The sequence below is a fragment of the Hippopotamus amphibius genome, chromosome X, assembly GCF_030028045.1.
Source record: "Hippopotamus amphibius kiboko isolate mHipAmp2 chromosome X, mHipAmp2.hap2, whole genome shotgun sequence".
Classification (NCBI taxonomy): Eukaryota; Metazoa; Chordata; class Mammalia; order Artiodactyla; family Hippopotamidae; genus Hippopotamus; species Hippopotamus amphibius.
In genome coordinates this window covers 122637820-122664048 of record NC_080203.1, presented here as the reverse complement: position 1 = coordinate 122664048, position 26229 = coordinate 122637820, and the positions used below count along the sequence as shown (strand labels likewise).

At 39.4% G+C, this 26229-nt stretch overlaps 1 protein-coding gene across 1 annotated transcript in view; it reads left to right on the top strand.

Annotated features, from left to right (window-relative positions):
• TXLNG (taxilin gamma) overlaps positions 1-26229 on the top strand; it is a 51543-nt gene that overhangs the window by 7578 nt on the left and 17736 nt on the right. The window contains exons 2-3 of the mRNA XM_057718990.1: positions 18235-18538; positions 21223-21314. Of these exons, the coding sequence (XP_057574973.1) occupies positions 18235-18538; positions 21223-21314 (396 nt within the window). The remainder of the gene's footprint in view (positions 1-18234; positions 18539-21222; positions 21315-26229) is intronic.

Sequence of the window (26229 nt, the reverse complement as noted above, 5' to 3'; positions counted from 1 at the left end):
TTCTGTCCCTCCTCAGAACTCCGACATTGCTCTGGCTTTGCTCGTGTTCATTTATTATTTTTGTTTAACAGTTTTATTGACGTATAATTCATATGCCATACAGTTCATCCACTTAAAGTGTACAATTCAATGGTTTTTAGTATATTCAGAGTTGTGTGGCCATCACCACATTTGTTTTTAACATGCTTTGGAAGAATATACGCTTTGAAATATTATAGAGAAAGAAGAGAATTCAGTCTCTGCTTTCCAAGTCCTAGGTCCATGACTGGACAAATTACTTAAAATTACCTGATCACTGAGGCTGTTTGTTCATCGTACCTACCTTTAAGATAGTTCTGAGGATTCAGTGAGGAAGTATATCAAGTACTGTTTGAGAGGCTTCTAAATAAACCAGAGCAACAGACAAAGGCCAAGGGGAAATGGCTTATCCCAGTTCTCCCTCACCACCCATGTGGATTATAATGATTGGTACTGCAGTGACTTAACCAAAAGGGAAAGAGGCTGATTTGTTAGGTGTGGTTGAACAGGAAGGAAAGGACACTCTTCTCTCTGTCCTCCCACCCGGTCCCAGGGCATGTTTCCTAGAGATGGATCTGCTTGGTTTGGGAGCCCTCTCAGACCATGCTTTCACCGAGCTGGCCTCTCTTCTCTCTCTATCCCTGCTCCACCACAGCCAGGGCAGCAGTTCTCACACTTTTTGGTTTCAGGGTCTTTTTGCATACCTAAAAATGATCGATTACCCCAAGGAGCTTTTGTTTATGTGGGTTATATCTAATGTTTCCCATATTTTAGAAATTAAAACAATTTAAAATTATTATTCATTTAAAAAATCAACTGGCGTTGTACTACTTATCTATTGCTGTATAATGTATTGTCCCAAAACTTAGCACTTGAAACAGCATTTACGATCTCAGGAGTCTGGGAGTGGCTTAGCTGGGTCCTCTGCTTCAGGACCTCATGGGCTGCAGTCATCCGAAGGCTTGACCGGGAAGGATCCGCTTACTTCCAAGCTCACACTCATGTGGTTGCTGGCAGGATCCAGTACCTTGCAGGTTGTTGGACTGGGGCCTCAGTTCCACATGAGCTGCTGGCTGGAGGCATCCCTTGGTTCCTCGACACCAGGGCCTTTCCGTAGGCATCTTACAACATGGCTGCTGGCTTCATTGGAAGGAGCAAGAGAGCGTGCCAGCACAAGAGAGGAGGAGGCTGCAGTCTTTTGTCACGTAATCAAAGAAATGACATCCTCTCGCTTTTGCCAGATTCTCTTTTCATTAGAAGCCAGGTCCAGCTCACACTCAAGGGGAAGGGACTATACAAGGTCATGAATACTAGGAGTATCATTGGGGGCTGTGTCAGAAGCTACATACCACACATTAACATAATATTGTTTTTAAAATTAAAAATAGCTGATTTTCCAGAATAAAAGTTGAGAAGAATGACATTGTTTTATGTTTTTGCAGATTTCTTTAGTGATTGGCTTAGTAGGAGATAGCTGAATTCTCGTATCTACTTCTGCATTCCATCTGTGGCAATATGCCATTTTAGTTGAAGTGTGTGCAGACAGTCTAGCCTCACACACATATGTAGTTGAAACAGGCAGGAGTATTTTAATAGCCTTTTCAGATAATTGTGGAAACTGATACTACACCAAAACTCAGCAAGTAGTAGTTCTTAAAGTTAGTTAGTGTGGGATCTGAAACCCTGTGTAACTTTTTGTACTGTTTTAAAACTATGGGTCTGTTTCGTGCTTTGAATAGATGTTTTTTCTCATGCATCATTTTGTAACATCGTCCATTAGTTATTTGGAAAATATTGGTTTACTGAATTGTGTTGATATTCCAAATGTTACCACATTTTTTTACAATATCAAAATCACATTAGTTAATATCACCACTGATCTCATCAGAAAAGTCTTTTAAGTACTGGGAAGGTCATGGTGGAGGTAGTTTTCAAAAATTCTAAATTTTGTTTGAAAACTCACATTTTATCTTTGGCAACAAATACTGTCAGTTGTTTGCCTTGAAGTGACAGGCTCACTTTGTATGTATTGGAGAAAATGTCTGCCAAATACCCAAGTCTGAATAAACAGCCATGGGTTGTGTTGTATTTTATTTTATTTTATTTTAAAATATTTATTTATTTGGCTGTGTTGGGTCTTCGTTTCTGTATGTGGGCTTTCTCTGGTTGCGGTGAGTGGGGGCTGCTCTTTGTTGTGGTGCATGGGCTCCTCATTGCAGTGGCTTCTTTTTTTTTTTTTTTTAATAAATTTATTATTTATTTATTTATTGGCTGTGTTGGGTCTTTGTTGCTGCACACGGGCTTTCTCCAGTTGCAGAGAGTGGGGGCTACTCTTCATTGTGGTGCATGGGCTCCTTATTGCAGTGGCTTCTCTTGTTGTGGAGCAGGGGCTCAAGGCGTGTGGGCTTCAGTAGTTGTGGCACATGGGCTCAGTAGTTGTGGCTTGTGGGCTTAGTTGTTCCGAGGCATGTGGGCTCTTCCCAGACCATGGCTTGAACCTGTGTCCCCTGCATTGATAGGCAGGTGGATTCTTCACCACTGTGCCACCAGGGAGGTCCCCGTGGGTTGTCTTTAAAAGAAAAGAAACAACAACAAGGTGATCCATGAAAAAGCTGCTGGTTGGGCTCATGATTCTGGCAGCTGCAGTAGTGCTTTTCCTCGGGATCGCTACCATGCTTTGTTGTGTAGCTGAAGTGCTTCCTGTGTACTTTCTGTATCTTCACACAGAATAAAAAAAGATAATGTACTCAAGGGTTGAGATTTAATAAAAATTAATCATTTTTTTATTGCTTCCTCAAGGGCATTGTTAGGTAAAAGAGCCCCTCTGCCCCCATCTCGAGTACATGAAGTAGTGACAAAACCCATGACTCCAGTATAGTTTGGTGCTGCTGCCTTGATTTATTCTAAGGAGCCAGCAGTGTTACTCATTATTGCTTTTGTACCATCAGTGCAGATGTCAACACCAAAAAAGACAAATGCCATCTCAGTATTATTATGAAAATAGTTTTTGAGCTTGCAGACCACCTGGAAGGGTCCACAGACGGTACTTGAGAACCATTGCCCTCTGTTTTATCAGAAGTGGGGCCTGCTTTTTCTTGTTTCATCTTTCCCAAGATTATTCTGTATTCTGTAAGAAGTGAATGGGCTTATTTTTCACGGGCCTTCTCCTAAGACCTGTTCTGAGGAATGTGGCATCCCCATTGTTACTGATTCAACTGCTTTATCTTGCTAACGAAGCAATTCAGTAATCCTAGCGACTGGAATATTTTTACATTAATTCCTGATGACCAGTATAGAGTTAGATTTTATTTGCTAACGGCTTGAATATATGAAGTCATGATTCTTTGTGTGTTAAAATATGCATAGCATAAAGTTTACCATTTTAAGCATTAAGTGTAAAGTTCATTGGCATTAAGAGATTAACAGTGTCATGCAAGCTACACCACCATCCATCTCCAGAACTTTTTCATCTTCCCAGACTGAACCTCTGTTACTCCATTCCCTCTGCCCCTGGAACCACCATTCTGTTTTCTTTTTCTGAATCTGGCTACTCCAGGTATTTCATATAAGTAGAATCATACTATGTTCTTTTGTGTCTGGCTTTTCTCACTTAATGTCTTCAAGATTCGTCCATGTTGTATGTGTCAGAATTTTCTTCCTTTTTAAAGTTGAATAATATCCTAATGTACGTATATACAGGTATACCTTGGAGATATTGCAGGTTCGGTTCCAGGCCACCGCAATAAAGCAGATAACACAATAAAGTGAGTCAGATGAATTTTTTGGTTTTTCAAGGCATAGAAAGTCGTTTACACTATACTGTAGTCTATTAAGTGTGCAGTAGCGTTATGTCTAATAAAAAATGTACATACCTTAATTAAATAGTGAGTTTTTGCTAAAAAATGCTAATAGTCTGACAATGCAGAGTTGCTACAAACCTTCAATTTGTAAAAAACACGATATCTGTGAAGCACAATAAAACCAGGTATGCCTTTACCGTATTGTGTTTATCAGTTCATCCATTGATGGACATTTGGGTATGTGATTCTTTAGGACATTCCCCATAGAAACACTACCTCCATAACAGGCTCAATACATGTAGGTCTCAAATCGTGGCTTTTTTTCCCTCCCTCACTTCCTACTTTGCTCCCTAGTTTATCTGTGTAATAAAGTAATATTCTCACTATCTTAGAATTGTAAGGCTAAACTGAATAATGTATTTTCAGTGTCTAGCACATAGCAATTAGTTAGATTTTTTTCCTTCCTTCCTTCACTCAGAACTTAGCTGTATATACACTGTGTTAACCCTCTTTTGTGTATTCCATATATCTCAAACAGTAGGCTTAGCTACTGACTGTCTGATTCTACTTGGGAAGAGTCAACTATCCATGCTTGAACCTTTTTTATTTTAAGCTGGTAAAGTGATTTGGTAGATGCCCTAGCCGTAGTTGTAAATTGAGGCCAAGTTTAAGTGAGATATTTCAACTTTCAGAATTGTTTTAAGAAGGAGGTAAATCAGAATGGCTACAAAAATTTATGCTTAGTAGATACTATTCCTACTATAATCCAGTAGAAGATGTAGTGTAAAGATCTGGGGGAACAGACCCAGGGGTCTTTCGAGCAGGGTGAAGGGAGAAGATGACATGAGATAACTCGAGACAAACTCCTGCACTCTTCAGACTCTGACCCTAGGGTGTGGTGGAATAGTGAAAAAATATAATACTACTTTTTAATGTTTATTTATTTATTTATGGCTGTGTCGGGTCTTAGTTGCAGCCCACGGTATCTTTCATTGCGGTGTGAGGGCTTCTCTCTAGTTGTGGCACATGGGCTCAGTCATTGTGGCACATAGGCTTAGTTGCCCTGGGGCATGTGGGATCTTAGTTCCCCAACCCGGGATCGAACCTGTGTCCCCTGCATTGGAAGGTGGATTCTTAACCACTGCACCACCAGGGAAGTCCCTAACACTACTTTTTAAAAAAATTTTTGGCTGTGTTGGGTCTTTGTTGCTGTGCACAGGCTTTCTCTAGTTGCAGCGAGTAGGGGCTACTCTTTGTTGCAGTGCTTGAGCTTCTCAGTGCGGTGGCTTCTCTTGTTGTGAAGCACAGGCTCTAGGCATGTGGATTTCAGTAGTTGCTGTGAGTGGGCTCAGTAGTTGTGGCTCACAGGCTGTAGGGCGAGTGGGCTTCAGTAGTTGTGGTGCACGGGCTCAGTAGCTGTGGCTCGCGGGCTCTAGAGCACAGGCTCAGTTGTGGCACTCAGGCTTAGTTGCTCCATGGCATGTGGGATCTTCCCAGACCAGGGCTCGAACCTGTGTCCCCTGCATTGGCAGGTGGATTCTTAACCGCTGCACCTCCATGGTAGTCCCCTAATACTACTTTCTATAATACTTCTTATAATACTGGTCATGGTGAATAGTTTGGAGGATATCTTTATAGAAAAGTTTTCTCCATTTACTGGCTTCTGTATGAATAGGTTTTTGTTTATACTGACATGTTCATCCTGGACCCAATGTTTCTTTTTCCTTACTTAATTATACCTTGGAGATCTATCCATTTTGATATGGCTCTACCTTACTCTTTTGAATAGCTGCTTCCCTTTACCTTGTGTGAGTGACTGTTATTTATTTAACCAGTTCTTTATCAGTAGACTTTCTGGTTCTTGTATATAGTAACAAGCGATGGTGTGCAGAGTAGCCTTTGCCCTTGAGTGCGAATATTTGGAATAAACTACAGTGGACTCACTGGTGAAAGTGAATGTGCGTTCAGACATTGAGAGACACTGTTAAATACCTCTGCAGAACCAATACACTCCCATTGTAGACTGTACTGGGGGACCTGTTTGCCCACATGAAGATTTGTTTGTTTGTTTTTTAAATCCTTTTAAATCTGGTCAGTATTCCTTTGATTTGCATTTTTATTTGTATTTCTTTAATTATGAATGAGATTGAACTTTTTTTTTCCCCACTGTGCCATGCAGTTCCCCAACCAGGGCTCAAACCCGTGCTCCCTGCATTAAGAGTATGGAGTCTTAACCACTGGACTGCCAGGGAGGTCCAGGTTGAACATGTTTTTGTATGTTGGGCATTTTTAGTTCTTTAACTGTGAGCTTCTTGTTCAGAAATCCTTGGAAATCGGGTCTGTGACTCATTTGAAGCCCTTATGAACATGGCCTTTTGCCTAGTCCGAAGTTTTCAATTAATATTTAGTAAATTGATTTTCCTCTTTAAAAAATAAAATAGCTTCTGAGTTTTCTGATTTCCTTAGAAAGGCCTCTTCCCATGCCAAGAATAGGAAAAAAATTTTCGCTTAGAACTTCTAGCTCTTTGCGGTTTTCATTTTTCATGTTTCAGTCTTGATATATCTGGAGGGGTGAGATGGGATATCACTCCCCCCCCCCCATATGACTTGGGAAATATCTCAAGTCGTTTATTTCCTTTGCCAATTTGAAATGACACCTTTTTTTGGCCATACTACGTGACTTGCAGGATCTTAGTTCCCCGACCTGAAATTGAATCTGGGCCCTTGGCAGTGAAAGCGCTGAGTGCTAACCACTGGACCACCAGGGAGCTCCCGACATCATTTTTAATGCAGTAAATTCCCACTTATGGATCTGTGTGGCCTGTTTCTGAAGACAGTGCTATATAATTAGCAAGTCTCAGGCAAGCATTTCATGTCTGAAAGAAAAATAAGATCTCACCTTTGAGAGTTTATATTTTGAGACATTAAGAGTTTGTCTTAAAGAATATAGGCATTGGTTCATTGCAGCACTATTTACAACAGCCGGGACACGGAAGCAACCTAAATATCCATCAGCAGAGGAATGGATAAGGAAGATGTGGTACAGGGACTTACCTGGTGGTCCAGTGGTTAAGACTCCATGCTTACAATGCAGGGGGCCTGGGTTCGATCCCTGGTTAGGGAACTAGATCCTGCATGCGTGCCTCAACAAAGATCCCATGTGCTGCAACTAAGACCTGGTGCAGCCAAAAGAAATAAATAAACATTAAAAGAAAAAAGATGTGGTACATATACAATGAAATATTACTCAGCCATAAAAAACAGCAAAATAATGCCACTTGCAGCAACGTGAATGGACCAAGAGATTGTCACACTGCGTGAAGTAAGTCACAGAAACACAAATATCATATATTGCTTATATGTGGAATCTAAAAAAAGGGTACACATGAATTTATTTACAGAAGAGAAATAGAGACATGGGTATAGAACAAACATGGTTACCAGGGGGTAAGGAGGCGGAGGGATAAATTGGAAGATTGGGAGTGACATATACACATGACTATATATAGAGAATAGATAACTAATAAGGAGCTGCTGTAGAGCACAGGGAACTCTACTCAATACTTTGTAATGGCCTGTATGGGAAAAGAATCTAAAAAATGGATATATGTATGTGTAAAACTGATTTACTTTCTTGTACACCTGAGACTAACACAACATTGTAAATCAACTATACTCCAATAAAAATGAAAAAATATATATAGGTATATTGTAGAGACAAGTACAGCAGAACCTAGTTATATACTAGTACACTGTAATATATCATTTTATCTGTTAAAAATAAAAACCCTTTCATTCTCTTGTTCTAACGCAGTAAAACAGACTATTTAAGGAGGCATTGAGTTACGTAATATGTATTTTGAAGGCTTTGGTCCAAAATGGTTAAAACAGAATTTTGAGATGAGTGATCGATAAAGTGTTAGCTGTGTGGAAAACTTTGCTATCCAGAGTAATTCTTTGGAAGATTAAAATAGCTTTAGTATATAAACTGTTTTAAGTGATATATAAAGCTAAAGCCAGTTTTTTAATTTCTTTCTTTTTTTATTGAGGTATAGTTGATTTACAATGTTGTGTTAGTTGCAGGTGTACAGCAAGTGATTGTTATATACATTCTTTTTCAGATTCTTTTCCCATATAGGTTACTACAAAATATTGAGTGTAGTTCCCTGTGCTATACAGTAGGTCCTTGTTGTTTATCTATTTTATATATAGTAATGTGTATATGTTAATCCAAAACTCCTAATTTATTCCACCCCCCCTTTCTCCTTTGGTAACCATAAATTTGCTTTCTATGTCTTCGAGTCTGTTTGTTTTGTAAATAAGTTCATTTGTATCATCTTTTAGATTCCACATATAAGTGACATCATATGGTATTTGTCTTTCTCTGACTTCATTCAGTGTGATAATCTCTAGGTCCATTCATGTTGCTGCAAATGGCATTATTTCATTCTTTTTTATGGCTAATATTCCATTGTATATATGTACCACCTCTTCTTTATCCATTCATCTGCAAATGGAGATTTAGGTTGCTTCCGTGTCCTGGCTATTGTAAATAGTGCTGCAGTGAACATTGGGGTGCATGTATCTTTTCGAATTATGGTTTTCTCTCGATATATGCCCAGGAGTGGGATTGCTGGATTATATGGTAGTTCTATCTTTAGTTTTTTAAGCAACATCCATACCGTTCTCCATAGTGGCCGTACCAGATTATATTCCCACCAACAGCGTAGGAGGGTTCCCTTTTCTCCACATCCTCTCCATCATTTGTTATTTGTAGACTTCTTGGTGATGGCCATTCTGACCAGTGTGTGGTAATACCTCATTGTAGTTTTGATTTGCTTTTCTCTAATAATTAGTGATGTTGAGCATCTTTTCATGTGCTTTTTGGCCATCTGTATATCTTTGGAGAAATGTCTTTTTAGATCTTTTGCCACTTTTCTAATTTAAAAAGCACATAAGGGGCTTCCCTGGTGGCACAGTGGTTAAGACACCATACTTCCAACGCAGGGGGCCTGGGTTTGATCCCTGGTCAGGGAACTAGATCCCACATGCATGCTGCAACTAAGAGTTCACATGCCACAACTAAGGAGCCCACCTGTCGCAAATGAGATCCAGCGCAACCAAATAAATAAATATTAAAAAATAAATAAATAAAGGAACTTCCCTGGTGGTGCAGTGGTTAAGAATCTGCCTGCCAGTGCAGGGGACACAGGTTAGATCTCTAGTCCGGAAAGATCCCACATGCCACAGAACAACTAAGCCTGTGCGTCATAACTACTGAGCCTGTGCTCTAGAGCCTGTGAGTCACAACTACTGAGCCCACATGCCACAACTACTGAAGCCTGTGTACCTAGAGCCTGTGCTTCGCAACAAGAGAAACCACGGCAATGAGAAGCCTGCTCATCGCAACTAGAGAAAGCCTGCTCACAGCATCGAAAATCCTATGCAGCAAGTAAATAAGTTGCAAAATAAATAAAATAAAAAGCACACGAACCTACCAACTCCATCCACCTATTAAAATAAATAATAAAAAAGCATATGAAAATGTAAACTTTATAGGTTTGTTTGTAAAATTTGTATTTGGAAATGTAAAAGCCCCTCAAAATACTGGAAACATTTAGGAAAGAGGTTCATATTTTCAAAACCAAATAACGCTGGTCATGGCTGTGCTGAGAGTGGGAAGCGCCTGGTGTCTGCGGCCTCTCCCTGCGCCATGCGGCCGAGCAGGCGTGCACTTTCTTCACATTCCTGCTTTGTATTTGATGACTCTTAGAGGAAGTTATTAGAAACATAGGGTTGAAGGGATTTTTAGAGATAATTTAGTTTAATCCTAAGACACAAAAAAAGTTTTTTTAAAAACCCTCTGTCTTAAATGCAATCACTTAAAATTATTTAAAGATATCTCTACCCCCAAATTAGTATTGTCTCACCTCCCTAAATCCCAGAGTTAATTACTGCTAAGATTTCTCCAGCTGTTTCCCAATGTTTTCCTAAGTTCATGCTGGTATATCTAGCATGCTATGTGTTTTTAGACATTTAATGTCTTAGATATCTTTTGTAGTTGCATGTTTGACTTTGAACTTTCATTTTCCAAGGCTGATGTGTGAAGGGAGGGGAGAGGTGTAACGGACAGAACATAGGCTCTTGAATTTGACAGACCTGGTTTTGAGTTTTACTGGCCCCTTTTACTGAATCTGATCTTGGGCAAGTTACTTCACTTCACTAAGTCTCATTTTCCTTACCTGGGAACAGTGTGACCCACCTCTCAGTGGAGAAGGTTAAGTGGGGAAACGAGGCTTGTAGGTTCTGAAGGTTCCCTTTACCTACTTGGTAAGTTTCTCGAGACTCTTTGGGAGCCAGAGGCAGCTCAGGATCCCTGCCAGGAATGGGGAAGTGCATCCATGTACACAGCCTCACCCTCCCGCCCCCGCCCCTGCCCCTCCTGTGGCCGCCCAGCCCTGTGCTCAGCATGTGCCTGGCACTGGGCACTGGTCGAAGGCATTCAAGCTGGTTTAAGCAGATGATAGTTGAAATAATTAGGAAGTGAATGTGGGTGTTGGCTTTTTTGTTTTTTCTTCAGACCAGTCTTAGTAAAAGAATAACCATCACTAAAAACATTTAAATCAAAGAAATATGTTTTTTTTAGCTTCAACAATGTTTGAAGGAGCATAAATGAAAGTTCTGAACTTTTTTTTTTTTTTTTATGGCCGCGCCGTGTGGCTTGCAGGATCTTAGTTCGCTGATTGGGGATTGAATCTGGGCCCTTGGCAGTGAAAGCTCGGGGCTCTAACCACTGGACAAGCAGGGAGTTCCCAAATCCATCTGTTTCTAGATGTATTTCCTCCCAGTACTTTCTATGTGCGTATGTATGTGTACATAATACATGGTGCATACTGTTTTGTAATTTCTTTTTGTATATAATACTTTGGGAGCATCTCTCCCCATTATTAAATAGACTTCTATAAGATGACTGGGTCAGGACAAGGATGTTTGTACAGTAGACAGAGGCTAGCCATGAAGCAGTACATCGCTGTGGTTAAGAGCGTGGACTCAAGTTAGATGTCCGCGGTTCAGATCTTTGCTCTGCAGTTTACTAACTATGATCTTTGGCTAGGTACATAACTTTACCACGCCACAGTTTGCTTATGTGTAAAATAGAGATAATAATGGCAACTGTCTCTTGACATTATTGTGAGGATTGAATTAGTGAGTATGGGAAGTGCTTACAGTAGTGCCTGGCTGTAGTATTTGCTGTATGTGTTAGCTGTGGCTGCTGTTGTTTATACAAGAGATTGTACCCGAGCAAAGACATCCAGAACTGGTGTCAGAGAGGGCAGAATAGGAGGTTGTAGTGGCCGTTGAATATAGAATTCTCTGCTTAAGGAGATGAAGGCTGAGAAATCATTTACAATTTTTTTTCTTTAAGAATTTTTATTGAGATACAATTGATGTACAATAAACTGCATATGTTTAAAGTGTACAATTTTATTTTTTTTCTTATTAGTAATGTATATATGGCAATCCCAATCTCCCAATTCATTCCCCCCTAACATCTCCCCCCCCACCCCCCGCTTTCCCCACTTGCTGTCCATATGTTTGTTCTCTACATCCATGTCTCTATTTCTGCCTTGCAAACCGGTTGATTTGTACCATTTTTCTATATTCTGTATATATGTGTTAATATACAATATTTGTTTTTCTCTCTCTGACTCACTTCGCTCTGTATGACAGTCTCTAGGTCCATCCATGTCTCTACAAATCATTTACAATTTAAATAAAGTTGTTGGCCCTAAGAATTTGCCTCATATCAAATGGTCCAGTGCAGAACCTCAAGTAGGGAAAATTGGTGCCTGCTATATCAAGAGTATTTGTAGACTAGGGTTGGAATCAAGCCCAGCTGGAACTGGGCTTATTCATAAACAAAAAGATTTTGTAGAGCTAGAGTAAGTCTTCTATTAGCAAACGTGAAGAATAAATCAAAATTAATTGCACAGGAGAGAAGGGAAATGTAATACTGTCTTGCTTCTATTGATAAACTAATGAGTGGTATTTTTCTGAAACTTGTGTGTGCTAGCTCTTAGGTACTTCCCATGGCTTGTATTCAGCAGCCATTTTGGCCCCTTGTGTTTCCCACTCAGTTGGCACTTGAGCACCTTTAATGCATAAGCTGTTGCTATCTAGGAGGATGTACATACCAAATAAATGGTAATGTAATAAGTGTGACAGGAGTTTAGAGGTGAAAGGAGTGTCTGGAAGGACAAAAAAGAGGTAGTGTTAACTAAGAATAGAGAATGATGAAATAAAATTAGAAGGGTAACATGAGATGTGTGCACCACACAGATTAATTTAATGTCCTTATTTATGCTCAATGCCACCAGCTTTTATTTTGAGTTAGGTGAACATTTTGGCCTTTCTAAACTGTCTTTCTTCTGTCTGTAGTAGTTGTAATTGACCTATATGCCTTTAATCTGAAAGCCAGAGTAACTTTTAGTTAAATCTTCTGTGACATTTTGAAATATGTGAATGTGTTTTCTCCAAAATTGAGAGAATGAAGGATAGTAATGAGAAAATATTTGCAAATCATACATCTGATAAGGGACTTGTATCTAGTGTATATAAAGAACTCTTACAACTCAATAATCAAATAACAACCCAAATTTAAAAATGGGCAAAGGCTCTGGATAAACATTTCTCCAGAGGAGGTATACAAATGGTCAATGAGCACATGGAAATGTTCTCAATATCACTAGTCATTAGGTGAGATAACTTCACACCAGCTACAATGGCTATAACCAAAAGGACAGACAATAATTAGTGTTGATGAAGATGTGGAGAAATTGGAACCCTCATCCACTGCTGGTGGGAATGTAAAATAGTGAAGTCGCTTAGAAAAACAGTGTGGCAGTTTCTCAAAAGGTTAAACATAAAGTGACCATATGACCCAGCAGTTCCACCCCTAGGTATACCCTGGAGGAATGTAAACAGATGTGCCCGTAAAGACTTGTACATTACTGTTTATAACAAAATTATTTATAAATTCTTGGATTATTGGATTATTGAAAATAATCCAAATGTCCATCAGCTGATGAATGGATAAAATATGGTATATGCATACAGTGGAATATTATTTGGTAATAAATTAAGTACTGATACATGCTGCTATGCGGAAGAACCTTGAAATCATTACGCTATGTGTGAGAAGCTAGACACAAAAGGGCACATATTGTATGATTCCATTTATATGAAATGTTCAGAATAACCGCATCTATAGGGACAGAAAGTACATTAGTTACCTAGGGCTGAGGATTATGGGGAGGATTAGGGGTTTATAGCTGAAAAGGGTACTGGGTTTCATTTTGAGGTGATAAAAAAGTTTTCTAAAATTGTGGTGATGATGGTTGTGCAACTTTGTGAGTACACTAAAAACCAGTGAATTGGATGGTATGTGAATTATATCTCAATAAAGGTGTTAAGAAAAATCACTCATTGAACTAGAAAACTAGAAGTAACGAATTCCAATCCTCAAGTAACGTTCTTGCTAAAATTAATACTAGGAGAGGCCTCTGGTTTTCCTTGATGAAAATTATTTATGCTCTCCCTTCTTCCAACAAATTGCTTGCTTGTTATATTTTTGATATGGCTTGACACCATGTTTTCTGGTGTTATGTGAGTTTTATTATTATGCTTCTGAGAAATTCTATTATGTGTTAGAGATAAGCAATCTTCCATTTTAATTATCTTTTAACAGACTTTCATCAGTGTTTAAAACCAGCATTTTGGTTTTGTAGCCTTATTCTTAATACTAATGGTTTTCAGGGAATAGGTTTAAAAATCAGTTTCTAAAAACTGGGAAAGATGGGGACTTCCCTGATGGTCCAGCGGTTAAGACTCCATGCTCCCAATGTAGGGGGCGTGGCTTCAATCCCTGGTCGGGGAACTAGATCCCACATGCCTGCCACAACTAAGAGTTCACATGCTGCAACTAAAGATCCCGCATGCCTCAACTAAGACCCAGTGCAGCCAAATAAATAAAATAAAAATAAATATTTTTTTAAAAATTGGAGAAGATGGTATTAATAGTACTCTTTTTTTTTTCCTGTTTTGCTTTTGTGTAAAGGGTCTCTGTTAACATTATTTATCTGCCCAACTAGTATATGACAGTTTAATATTTGATATAAAATAGAGGTGGAGCTAGTAGTTCTATGTGTAATGCAGCATTAAAATGATTACTTTGCAGGAATTCCCTGGTGGTCCAGTGGTTAGGACTCAGCACTTTCACTGCTGAAGGCCCGGATTCAGTCACTAGTTGTGGAACTAAGAACCCTTAAGTCCCACGGTGTGGCCGAGAAAAAAAAAGATCACTTTGCATTTGGTTTGATATTAATAATATTTCTGTAATATGTTGTTTGGGCATATCAATGGCTTTAGGAACTTTCTGTAGTAATGAAATTTAACAAAAGACGTTTCCTAAATCCTTTTTCATTTTTTGTAGGCCTAATGACTCTGGATTACATCTGAGAAACACTGCTTTATGGGGAGTGCATTACATTGTGGAAGAGAATTTTTTAATTTTTTGGAATTAATTTGAGTGTAGTATCAAACCATAACTCTGAACAACCCGTTTCCCCTTAATGCACTGATTTTTTTTTTTAAGAAGAGAAACTGTTACATGCACATTTTTAAAAAAGTATCAGAAAGGCAACGCATCTCTAATCGCTCTCCCCAGAGGAATATAGTTCTGTTTTGGTTCTTCATAACGCTTCAATAATATATAAATTGCAACTTTTAAACCTTATCGAAATAAAACATACATTCAGAAAAGTATACTAATCATAAAGGTTTAGGCTTAATGAATTTTCACAAAGTGAATATCTACGTTACCCCAGCTAGATCAAGAAATAGACTATTACCAAGCACCCCAGAAGGCCCTACCCCAGTGGCAAACACTCTCTTGATTTCTAGCACCATTGATTAGCTTTGCCTGTTTCTGAACTTTATGTATAAATGGTTTCCTGTAGTATGTTTTCTTCTGGCACCTTCCTCACAACATTCTATGAGAGTCATCCCTGTTGCTGCATCTGGCAGTACTCTGTTCTCATTGCTGGATGGTATGAACACACTATAGTGCATCCATTCTTCTGTTGATAAAATTTGGGTTGATTTCATTTGGGGACAGTTACAAATACTGCACTTTAAACATTCTTGGCCTTTGGCTGCACATCTGTACATACTAGGGCAAAATCCTAGGGGTAGAATTAACTGGGTTGGAAGGTAGCCATATTGCAAAAGAGGTTTTAAAAGTGGCTGCACCAGTTCTTGCCAAAGCACAGTACTTGATTTATCAGCATTTGACTATAGAAGATAAAGATTTAGTTTCCTTAACCTCTCCATCCCCTGCTACTTTGATGATACTTTAAATTATCTTCATTTCTTCAGTTGGATACTATTATAACTTGCAATAATAAATCTCTGTTCTCCTGTTAACTTTATAAAGTAGCTTTTGCCCACTTGTGATAAGAGAAAGGTATTAGCCACCTCCCCATCAGTTATATTACTCAAAAAAGGAAGAGGCCCTCTTTCATACAGAGAGGAAATGTACAGAATTTAAATTTGTGCCCTATCATGACCAAGTATTGTCAACAAGGAGAAAAACACCCCCCATAAGTAAATGGGTTAACAGTATGATAGAAGAGAGAGTGAGTTTAAAGTACTGGTGGAGAATAAAATAATAGAATGAAGCCATCTCTCCCATGGCCTGCTGTCTGTATTTGTTAGGGTGGAGTAGCTGCTTAAAACCTAATTCTCACAATGTCTGGCTTTATAAGAGAGAAAGGTAGTCTCTTTCTCATCTAATAGTCCAGTGTGAGTGTTCTTAGTAAGAAGGGTGGCTTTCCTTGTATATGTATGTGAGTTTTAGGGGCCCAGGCTGCTTTCATCCTGTGACTCTGCCATCTCTTAGGGTCTCGGAGACCTCTGCGTCCAGCCAGAGTGGGAAAGAGATGGCAGAGAAAGAATGTGTGCTTCTAAGAAGAAAAGTTTTGTTGCAGAAGGGAAAGTCATCCCTGGGGTTCACATGTTATTGGTGGGAACTTTGCATGGGAGTCCTGGCTGGATGGAAGGGCTGGGAAGTGTCTGAGTGCTTGGCCAGTAGTCCTGGCTCCATAGGATATTAGAGGAGCCTGGATTTCTGCTGTACCTTCTCCTGGAGGCTAAGACCAGAATAATTAACATTCGTTAACTTGGGATTATTTCATGTCTTTTATGATGTTAGTTTTTTAAGTGGTGAATTTTAAAAAAATATTTATTTTGGTTTGCACCAGGTCTTAGTTGTGGCAGGCAGGCTCCTTATTTGTGACATGTGAACTCTTAGTTGTGGCATGCGTGTGAGATCTAGTTTCCTGATCAGGGATCGAACCCGGGTCCCCTGCATTGGGAGCTCAGAGTCTTATCCACTGTGCCACCAGGGAAGTCCTTAAGTGGTAAATTTTTATAAGGAAATAATAAGTTTATTTTTTATTGGCCAGGTCACTAATACAGCTTCATACTTTTTTTTTTTTTGAAATAAATTTTAGATGTATAACTAAATGACATTTCTTGCTTCCTTTGGTACCACACAGTTGTGTGATTTAACTTTAGTTTTCTTTCTTTTTTTAATTTTTATTTTTATTGGAGTATACTTGATTTACAATGTTGTGTTAGTTTCAGGTGTACAGCAAAGTGAGTCAGTTGTACATATACATATATCCACTCTTTTTTAGATTCTTTTCCCATATAGGCCATTACAGAGTATTGAGTAAAGTTCCCTGTGCTATACGGTAGGTCCTTATTAGTTATCTGTTTTATATATACTAGTGTGTATATGTCAGTCCCAATCTCCCAATTTAGCCCTCCCCCTCCTTACTCCCTGGTAACCATGTTTGTTTTCTACATCTGTGACTGTATTTCTGTTTTGTAAATAAGTTCATTTGTACCACTTTTTTAGATTTCACATATAAGTGATATCACATGATATTTGTCTTTCTGTGTCTGACTTACTTCACTCAGTATGACAGTCTCTAGGTCCATCCACGTTGCTGCAAATAGCATTATTTCATTCCTTTTTATGGCTGAGTAGTATTCCATTGTATATATGTACCACATCTTCTTGATCCATTCATCTGTTGATGGACATTTAGGTTGTTTCCATGTCTTAGCTATTGTGACTGGTGCTGCAATGAACATTGGGGGTTCATGTATCTTTTCTTTTTTCTTTTTTTAAAATAAATTTATTTTATTTTATTTTTGGCTGCATTGGGTCTTCATTGCTGCACGCGAGCTTTCTCTAGTTGCGGTGAACGGGGGCTGCTCTTTGTTGCAGTGCTCAGGCTTCTCAGTGCAGTGGCTTCTCTGGTTGTGGAGCACAGGCTCTAGGCGTGCGTGCTCAGTAGTTGTGGCTCACGGGCTCTCGAACGCAGGCTCAGTTATTGTGGCACACAGGCTTAGTTGCTCCATGGCATGTGGGATCTTCCCTGACCAGGGCTCGAACCTGTGTCCCCTTCATTGGCAGGTGGACTCTTAACCACTGCACCACCAGGGAAAGTCCCCTCGTGTATCTTTTGGAATTATGGTTTTCTTTGGATATATGCCCAAGAGTGGGATTGTTGGGTCATATGGTAGCTCAGTTTTTAGTTTTTTAAGGAATCTCCACACTGTTCTCCATAGTGGCTGTACCAACTTTTACATTCCCACCAACTGTGTAGGAGGGTACCCTTTTCTCCACACCCTCTCCAGCATTTATTGTTTGTAGATTTTTTGATGATAGCCATTTTGACTGGTGTGAGGTGATATCTCATTGTACTTTTGATTCGCATTTCTCTAATAATTAGTGATGTTGAGCATCTTTTCATGTGCTTTTTTTTTAAATTATCTACTGGCTGCGTTGGGTCTTCGTTGCTGCGAGCGGGGGCTACTCTTCATTGTGGTGGGCAGGCTCCTTATTGTAGTGGCTTCTCTGTTGTGGAGCACGGGCCCTAGGTGCGTGGGCTTTAATAATTGTGGCACACAGGCTCAATAGTTGTGGCTCACGGGCTCTAGAGCACAGGCTCAATAGTTGTGGCGCACGGGCTTAGTTGCTCCGCGGCATGTGGGATCTTCCTGGAGCAGGGATCGAACCCGTGTCCCCTGCATTGGCAGGCAGATTCTTAACCACTGCGCCACCTGGGAAGTCCTCATGTGCTTTTTGACCATCTTAACTTTAATTTTCTTATTCTTTACAGTTAAGTCACCTCTCGGTGAAGCTTAGAAGGTACCATCGATTTTTAAAATGACTAAGAAAGAAAAAAGCTGTCAACCTGTGGTATGTGATTAATAGTAAACATTGATTACATTTAATTTAACCCCCCTTTCTGTCTTTTCCTCTCCTCCCCCTTTCCTCTAGTTTGTGATCGGCACAATGGAAGAAGCTGGAATGTGCGGGCTAGGGGTGAAAGCAGATATGTTGCATAACTCTCAGTCCAATGATGTTCTTCAGCATCAAGACTCACACTGTGGTGGCACAAGTAACAAGCATTCCTTGGAAGAGGATGCACGCAGTGACTTTATAACGAAGGGCAGGAGTTTGGTGAGCCCGGCGTACTGCACACGAGAGTCAAGGGAGGAAATTCCGGGGCGAGAGGCTCGAACAGACCCGCCTGACGGCCAGCAGGATTCAGAGTGCAGCAGGAACAAAGACAAAACCTTAGGTAACAGCCTCTGCTCGGGGGTTGCACGTTTCCATACATTGCTCGTTTGACTTATATTTTCAGCAACACAGGTGAGGATGAACATGGCCTGTGTCGAGGGCATTGTTTCTCGGTTAGCACATCTGTCGTCTTCAGATGTGGGGCCAACTTCACAGCAGTTTTTTGGTTTTTTTGGTGTGTGTGTGTGTGTGTGTGTGTGTGGCCACACCGCATGACATGTGGGATCTTAGTTCCCTCACCAGGAATTGAACCTCGGCCCCAGCAGTGAAAGCGCCTAGTCCTAACCACTGTACCGCCATGAAAGTCCCAGACAGAAGTAGTATTTGACTTGCCTTGTTTGCCTCTTTAATGTAGTTTGACGAAAACTTACTGTGAAAATTGTAGATTTGTTTGATCGTTTTATTTATTTTAAATTTTTTATTTATTTATTTTTGGGGGGGCCTTGTCATGCAGCATGCGGGATCCCAGTTCCCCAGCCAGGGATTGAAGCCGTGCCTCCTGCAGGAAAGCACAGAGTCCTAAACAGTGGACCGCCAGAGAAGTCCCTGATCATTTTATTTTAAACCTAGTCACAAAACTTTAGAGATGACATAACACTAGGTGTAGTTCAGGAAGTGGTTTAAGACTGGTTTTCAAGGGTATGTTTTCTTTCTCCTGCTGTATTTGAGATTTAGGATTAAGAATGTGGTATGGTAAATCTCATTAGGAAATCTGAATTCCCCGTTTATATTAAGCTTACTGGTTGCCTCTAAATTTTTTTTACTTATTCTACCTGAGATTAACAGTGTTTAATTTGTTTGGTTTTCTATGTGCTGAGTTGGAATGTTCCTTCTTATCAAATCCATTTTCTGTTAACTTGGAAAACTTAAAAACTTATAGAAATATGAAAAATAATTTTAATTCCATACAAACCAAAATTCTTCAAAATCAGCAAGCCCCAGTTAAATGTGTAAAAGCAGTCAGTGTTAAAAAGTTATACATAACGTTACCATGCGATCCAGCAGTTCTACCTCTAGTTATATTCCCAAGAGGATTGAAAATGTGTCCACACAAAAACATGTCCAGGAGTGCTCAAAGAGATATTATTCATGATAGCCAAAAAGTCCAAACAACACAGTTACGCATCAGCTCATGAGTGAATAAACAAAATGTGGTCTGTTTATACAGTGGAATATTATTCTGTTGTAGAAAGGAATGAAGTCCTGATACATAATGGGTGAACCTTGAAAATATTCTGTTAAGTGAAAGAAACCAGACACGAAAGGCCACAAATTATACTATTCCACTTAATATGAAATGTCTAGAATTGGCAAATCCATGGAAACAAAGTAGAGTAATGGCTGCCAGGGGCCTGGAGGAGGGAGCCTGGGGAGTGGCCACTCCTGGGCATGGGGTTTCTTTTTGTGGGTGATGAAAATGTTCTGAAGTTAGACACTGGTGATGGTTGTCCAACTTTGTGATTATACTAAATCGTACACTTTAAAAGGGTGAATTTTATGGTATGTGAATCGTATCTCAGAAAAAAACAGAGTGTGAGTTTAGAAATCTTCATAAAAATTTCAGGTTACCTATGGTTGTTTCTAATCATATTCAATAATCATATCTAGTTATCTCTTTTGAAATTCTTATTGGTCTTGGACCAACTGAGAGAGGATTTGTTACTAAAATTTTCTGTGGATGGAAAAGGATTCTGTTTTGAAGGTAGCCTGCTTGTTTTCCTCATAGCGATCTATACACCATATACGAAAGTCATTTTCACATATGTGGTTTTTTTTGGCTGGGCCATGTGGCATGTGGGATATTAGTTCCCCAACCAGGGATGGAACCCATACCCCCTGCAATGGAAGCACAGAGTCTTAACCACTGGACCGCCAGGGAAGTCCCATTACATATGTATTTTTAATGAAATACACTTCATGAAGAGTGAACATTTAAAAAAAGAAAAATGGAAGAAAAAATAATAAAAAAAAATAAAAAAAGAAAAATGGTACCTACCACCCAGCTGAAGAAATAAAACTTATCACTTATTTTAAAACACCATTTGTCCCCTCCTATCTCAGCCACCTGCTTCTCCCTGCCAAAGTCCTTGAAATACTGTTCACCTCTTTTTCCCAAGTGAAGTGCCATCTTACAGCCTTCTTTAAAAAAAAAAAAACCAAAAACAAAACAGTAAAAAACACACGGAATATGCTTACTAAGCCATCAGAGGTTGTTTAAATTGCTCAAAGGAAAAGATCTGTCACCAGTGATTACGAGCATCTTGGGTAGGTGGAGAGTCCCAGCCGAAATTCCCTTTGAACTTCCTTCTATATTTGTACTTGGTTAGGAGGAAGCTTTTAAAAATATTCTGCCCTTTGTAACTTGCCCTTTGCCTTAACTTGAATATCAGTGGTTAAGCAAGGGAATTTTTAGGTCTTCAGCAAGAGTTTTTTTTTTTTCACAAAGAGCTGGCAATGTTACTGAGTGAAGAATTTGGGCCGGGGGTGGGGAGGAAGGAGTGCCTGCTGATCGAGATTTTGGAAATAGCTTTCTTAATCTAGCTAGGAAATCTCTTATTTCTAGTTATAGGCATTTAACTATTTTACTCTGGATGTCAGAACATAGGCAGTGTTATTTAGAATTTACAGGTTAGATTTGATCTCATTCTTCTTCTGAGACTTATTTCTTATTTTGTTAATCATCAGGAAAAGAAGTCTTATTATTGATGCAAGCCCTAAACACCCTTTCAACTCCAGAAGAGAAGCTGGCAGCTCTCTGTAAGAAATATGCCGATCTTGTGAGTATTAAATCAAGGGAGTGAGGTCCATATAAAGTATAGCAAACTGTGTATGTGCTTGATTAGCTTTTTAAAATATGATTTTGATGTAGCTTTAAATGTAAAATTATATTTCACTCCAGAATTGAAGAGGAGAATCTGATCTGTTGGGGCTTTTTGTTGCTTGTATGACTTCATTTTATAAGGTGATACACATAGAGAGCATTATAATACTAAAGATCCAGCATAGATTTTCTAAAACTCAGAGTATCTTTTTTTTCTAGTTTTTTTTTTTACTTTTTTTATTAGTTATCTATTTTATATTTTATACATATTAGCATATATATGTCAACCCCAATCTCCCAGTTCGTCCCCCCCGCCGCTTCCCCCACTTGGTGTCCATATATGTTTGTTCTCTACATCTGTGTCTCTATTTCTGCCTTGCAAACCGGTTCATCTGTACCAGTCTTAGAGTATTTCTAAGTCAACGTTTTGATTCCTGTGTTGTGCTGCTTTAAATACCAGTCAGTTGGAGTGTAGTGGTTCCTGTATTTTCTCAAGGGAATTCTAGAGAGAAAGGCTCTAACCATTGTGATTGAAATCGTGACTTAGGTGAAATAGTCTACTAAAACAATACTGTGTCTCAGGAAGTATTTATTTAGCATCTACTATGTGCGAAGCATTCCTTTTTCCATCTTCCAAAGAAATTAACCTCATTTGTTCTGCACCTATGTTATTGCAAGTAGCATTAATTCTCTTTGCAAAATTATGAACGCACTCTCAATATGGAAACACTGCCATCCTCTTTAAGTTGAAGAATGGGAATAGAACCCTTTGAAGTAAGGGTCCTGGGAAGCTTTTAGAGGGAGTGGTTCTAATATGCTAAATTAGCATCTTCTGTGAAAGACTTGGGTGAATTATCATGGCCGCTTTTTATGCGTTTTCACCTATTGTTAAGGCAGTTATTCCATGTCGTAAACACTACTTTTTGTCAGTGACTAGCTTTGAAAATGAATTATTACTCAAAGAATTACAGTTATACTTTCCTTCAGTTTACAAAGGGGTCCGTGTATTACCCCCACTTAGCTGGCATTCAGCAGTTTGGCACCTTCTGTTCAGAGCAGCAGGAAACCCTGTGCATCAGTGAAAATTGCCTAGAACACTCACACGTGCATGGATGGCAGAAAACACAACGAGCTTAGATTGTTGGCTTCAGGAAAGGAACACTTCCATTGGGTATGGAAGCCAGTCCCTATTGGCTCCATCCACATGAAGAGAATCATGTGAGAAGTGGTGGAAAAAGACAAAAATAAAAAACGGAAAGAGAAAATTGGAGAAAAGAGTAAAAGAAAAAAGCAGTGTAGCAGGTTAGCTACCTGACCCAGTGTTGGAACAACAGCAGACAGTCACATGTGGGTTAGGAGAAGAAAGGGCAGATAGTGGCCTAGGGCAGTCCTTCTTAGAGTCACACCAATCTTGGGACTTCTGCTGTTCAGAGGCACATCGTGAGTCACTGGGTCTGGAGCCTGATAGTCTGCATTTTAACAAGCTGTCAGGTGAGGTTGATGATGATACTGTCAGCCCTTGGATCACACTTTTTAAGTAGCAAGGGTCTGGGGTGTTTTGTTTGTGGTGCTGGTTTTGTGTGGGGGGGGGGGATGGTTTTTTATTTTTTCTTTAAGAACTTTTATTGAGATACAATGGGCATACAATAAAATGCATATATTTAAATGTACAATTTGATATTTTTTGTCTTATTAGTAATGTATATATGGCAATCCCAATCTCCCAATTCATCCACCCCCCCCCCCAACGTGGCCTCTCCCCCACACTTGGTGTCCATATGTTTGTTCTTTATATCTTCGTCTCTGTTTCTGCCTTGCAAACCGGTTGATTTGTACTATTTTTCTATAGTCCGCATATATGTGTTAATGTACGATATTTGTTTTTCTCTTTCTGACTCACTTCACTCTGTATGACAGTCTCTGGGTGGGGGTGGTTAATTTTTTAAAAGCACTGGTAATCATCGCTACATTCATATTAGGATGTGATACATTGAAGACTTGCTTAGTGAGCAGCCTCTCTTTGATTTAGATTTGTGCTGAACACATGAAGGATGAAATGTGTACTGTTTTTAGGAAACATTATAAAGCTTTTTTTTTTTAAGCTCTTTATTGGAGTATAATAGCTTTACACTGTTGTGCCAGTTTCTACTGTACAGCAAAGTGAAGCTTTGTTTCTTGAAACAACCCTCATTTCTTTTAAAAGGTAGAGCATATAGGTTATGTAGCAGTGAGACCATCTTTTCCTGAGGATTATTCTAGAAACTTCCCTTTTGCCATCACTGTCCTTTGTCCTTTTTGTGACAGCATCAACTGACATCACTGGTGCTTGTGGCTCAGACAGATAGGAAGGTCCTGTAGAGCAGCTGGAGGGGCACCTGCGCTGTGATTGGGGATTGTCCTCTGGGAAGATCTTGTGGCCGCCACGTTCACCAGATAATATGGGTTTATGAAATCATCACATTTCACATGCTAAGTGTGGATCCCATTAGGCCTGTAACATGGTCCTTAAGTATGTAATGGTGCTGTTCTTTCCTATTCCTTAGTTTGTGTAGATTACTGTAGCGTACTAATAAATCTTGATTATCTGCTTGGGTAGGTATATCTTCTTTTCATCAGGTGTATCTTGGCTGTTCTTGACTCTTTACTCTCTATAAAATTTTAGATTCAACTTAGTAGTTCATGGGGAAAAAAAACACACCTCTTGGGAATTTTGAAGAGCATTTTATGGAATCTGTAGTTGCATTTAGGGGAGAATTATACTACCCTTAAGAAATTAATGGAGCTTAAAAAGTAGATATCCTTATAGGGAAAAAAATGAAATTAGATCCTTAAACACCATATACAGTGATCAATTCCAAATGGATTAAGGGCGTAAATGAAAATTTTAGATATCACTTAGGTTTATTTAAGTATATTAATAGGTGAATATTATTCCAAACTTGGGTTAAGAGAAGGATTTCTTATGACAGAAAAAGCACTACCAGAGAAAAGATTTCAGAAATAGACTACATTGAAATTAAGACTGTTAATCAGAAGACACTTTAAAAGAAAGTGAGAAGACACATTATAAACTGGGGAGAACAATTTCCAACAAATTATAACTAGCAGAAAATTCAGTGTCAGGAATATCTAAGGAATAAATGAATACGAAAAGGACAATTAACCCAATGGAAAATTGGGCAAGGGACATGTAAGAGGTATTTCATAGAAGTAGAAAAATAAGATGCAAAGATATCTTAACATAAAGGTACATAAACATACAAGGCATGTTCGATCTTATGAATAATCAAGGACATGCAAATCAAGACCACAGTGAGATGCTATTTTATGTCCATTGTAAGTGGCATAAATGAAGAATTGTGATCATATGAAGTTTTGGAGAAGTGCATCTGCATGATCTTTTACACATTGCTGGTGGAAGAGTAAATGTGCTGGCCACTCTGGAAAACAGTGTGCCATTGTCATGTGCTACAGAGCATTTAGAAGTCACTTCCCCACAACCCCAGTTCTAGGTTTGCACCCAGGAGAAATTCTTGCATGGTGTATACCAGGAAGCACACGTGTGAGAATGTGTGAATTGTTGTAATAGAAGCTGGAAACAATACTAATGCCCACTGACAAGAGACTGAGTCAGCAAAGTGTGTTGTGTGCTGTATATTTTTTATAAAGTGAAATATTATACAACCTGTGGGCCACAGCTGGCAAGGCCTGTTTTTGTACTGCCCACAAGCTGCGAATAGTTTTACTTGTGTTTTTTAAAAGTGTTGTTTAAAAGATGACGATAACACAGCGGACATATTGTGGCCTGCAAAGCCTAAAATATTTCCTTTCTGGCCATTTACAGAGTGAGTGTACTGGTCCCTGCTCTGTAGCTACATGCAAGCAATCTGGATGAGTCTTAGCAGTGTAATCTGCAGCTGTGCTGTCCAGAGTGATAGCCACTAGCCACATGTGGCCATTTAAGCTTGAATTCATTTTTTTTAGGCTCTTTATTGAAATATAATTGCTTTACACTGTTGTACCAGCTTTTGAGGTACACCAAAGTGAATCAGCTGTATTTATATATATATCCCCATATCCCCTCCCTCCCGCGACTCCTTCTCACCCTCCCTATCCCAGCCCTCTGAGTCATCACCCATCATCAAGTTGATCTCCCTGTGTTATGCAGCAGCTTCCCACTAGCTATCTATTTTACATTTAGTAGTGTATGTATGTCAGTGCTACTCTCTCACTTCATCCCAACTTACCTTTGCGCGTCCCCCGCACGCCTCCCCCCTATGTCCTCAAGTCCGTTCTCTACATCTGCATCTTTATTCTTACTCTGTAAAAATCTGGTTTCTCGGTTGCAGTAGGCACAATAAAGGCAAAACAACTGAAACCAAAACGATTTCTTTTAGGACCACCCACGGATGACATAAAATACAGAGGAGAGCAAAGGAATAGTGACCCCGGGATTCAGGGTTGTGGTTACCTTGAATCCGGGAGGGCAGGGGGAGTTCCAGCCCTTGGTGGAGTTACTGATAGTGTGTGCAGATCCTGCAGCCCACGGTCCAGAGTAAGATTACTTTACGAGAGTATCTTACAAAAACAAAATTATTTTCTGGTGGGAATTTCCATAAAGGTGTTTTTAAGAGCCGTAAGCATCTCGCCTTTAAGAATGCGTGGATGTTTTAAGAGGCCACAAGGTGTCGCCCTTGCTCTTGAAATAGTGACTCAGCATCCTTTCCTTCTTCAGTGATAGGTCAGTAAGGCTGTCCTCTTTTCTGTTAGTGTTGGTTTAACCTTGAAACAGACACATTTGCTCCAAACCTACAATTGCAGTGATCCCCCCTTCCTTGCAAAGAACCATGAGTGCTGCTTATTGAGTTCTG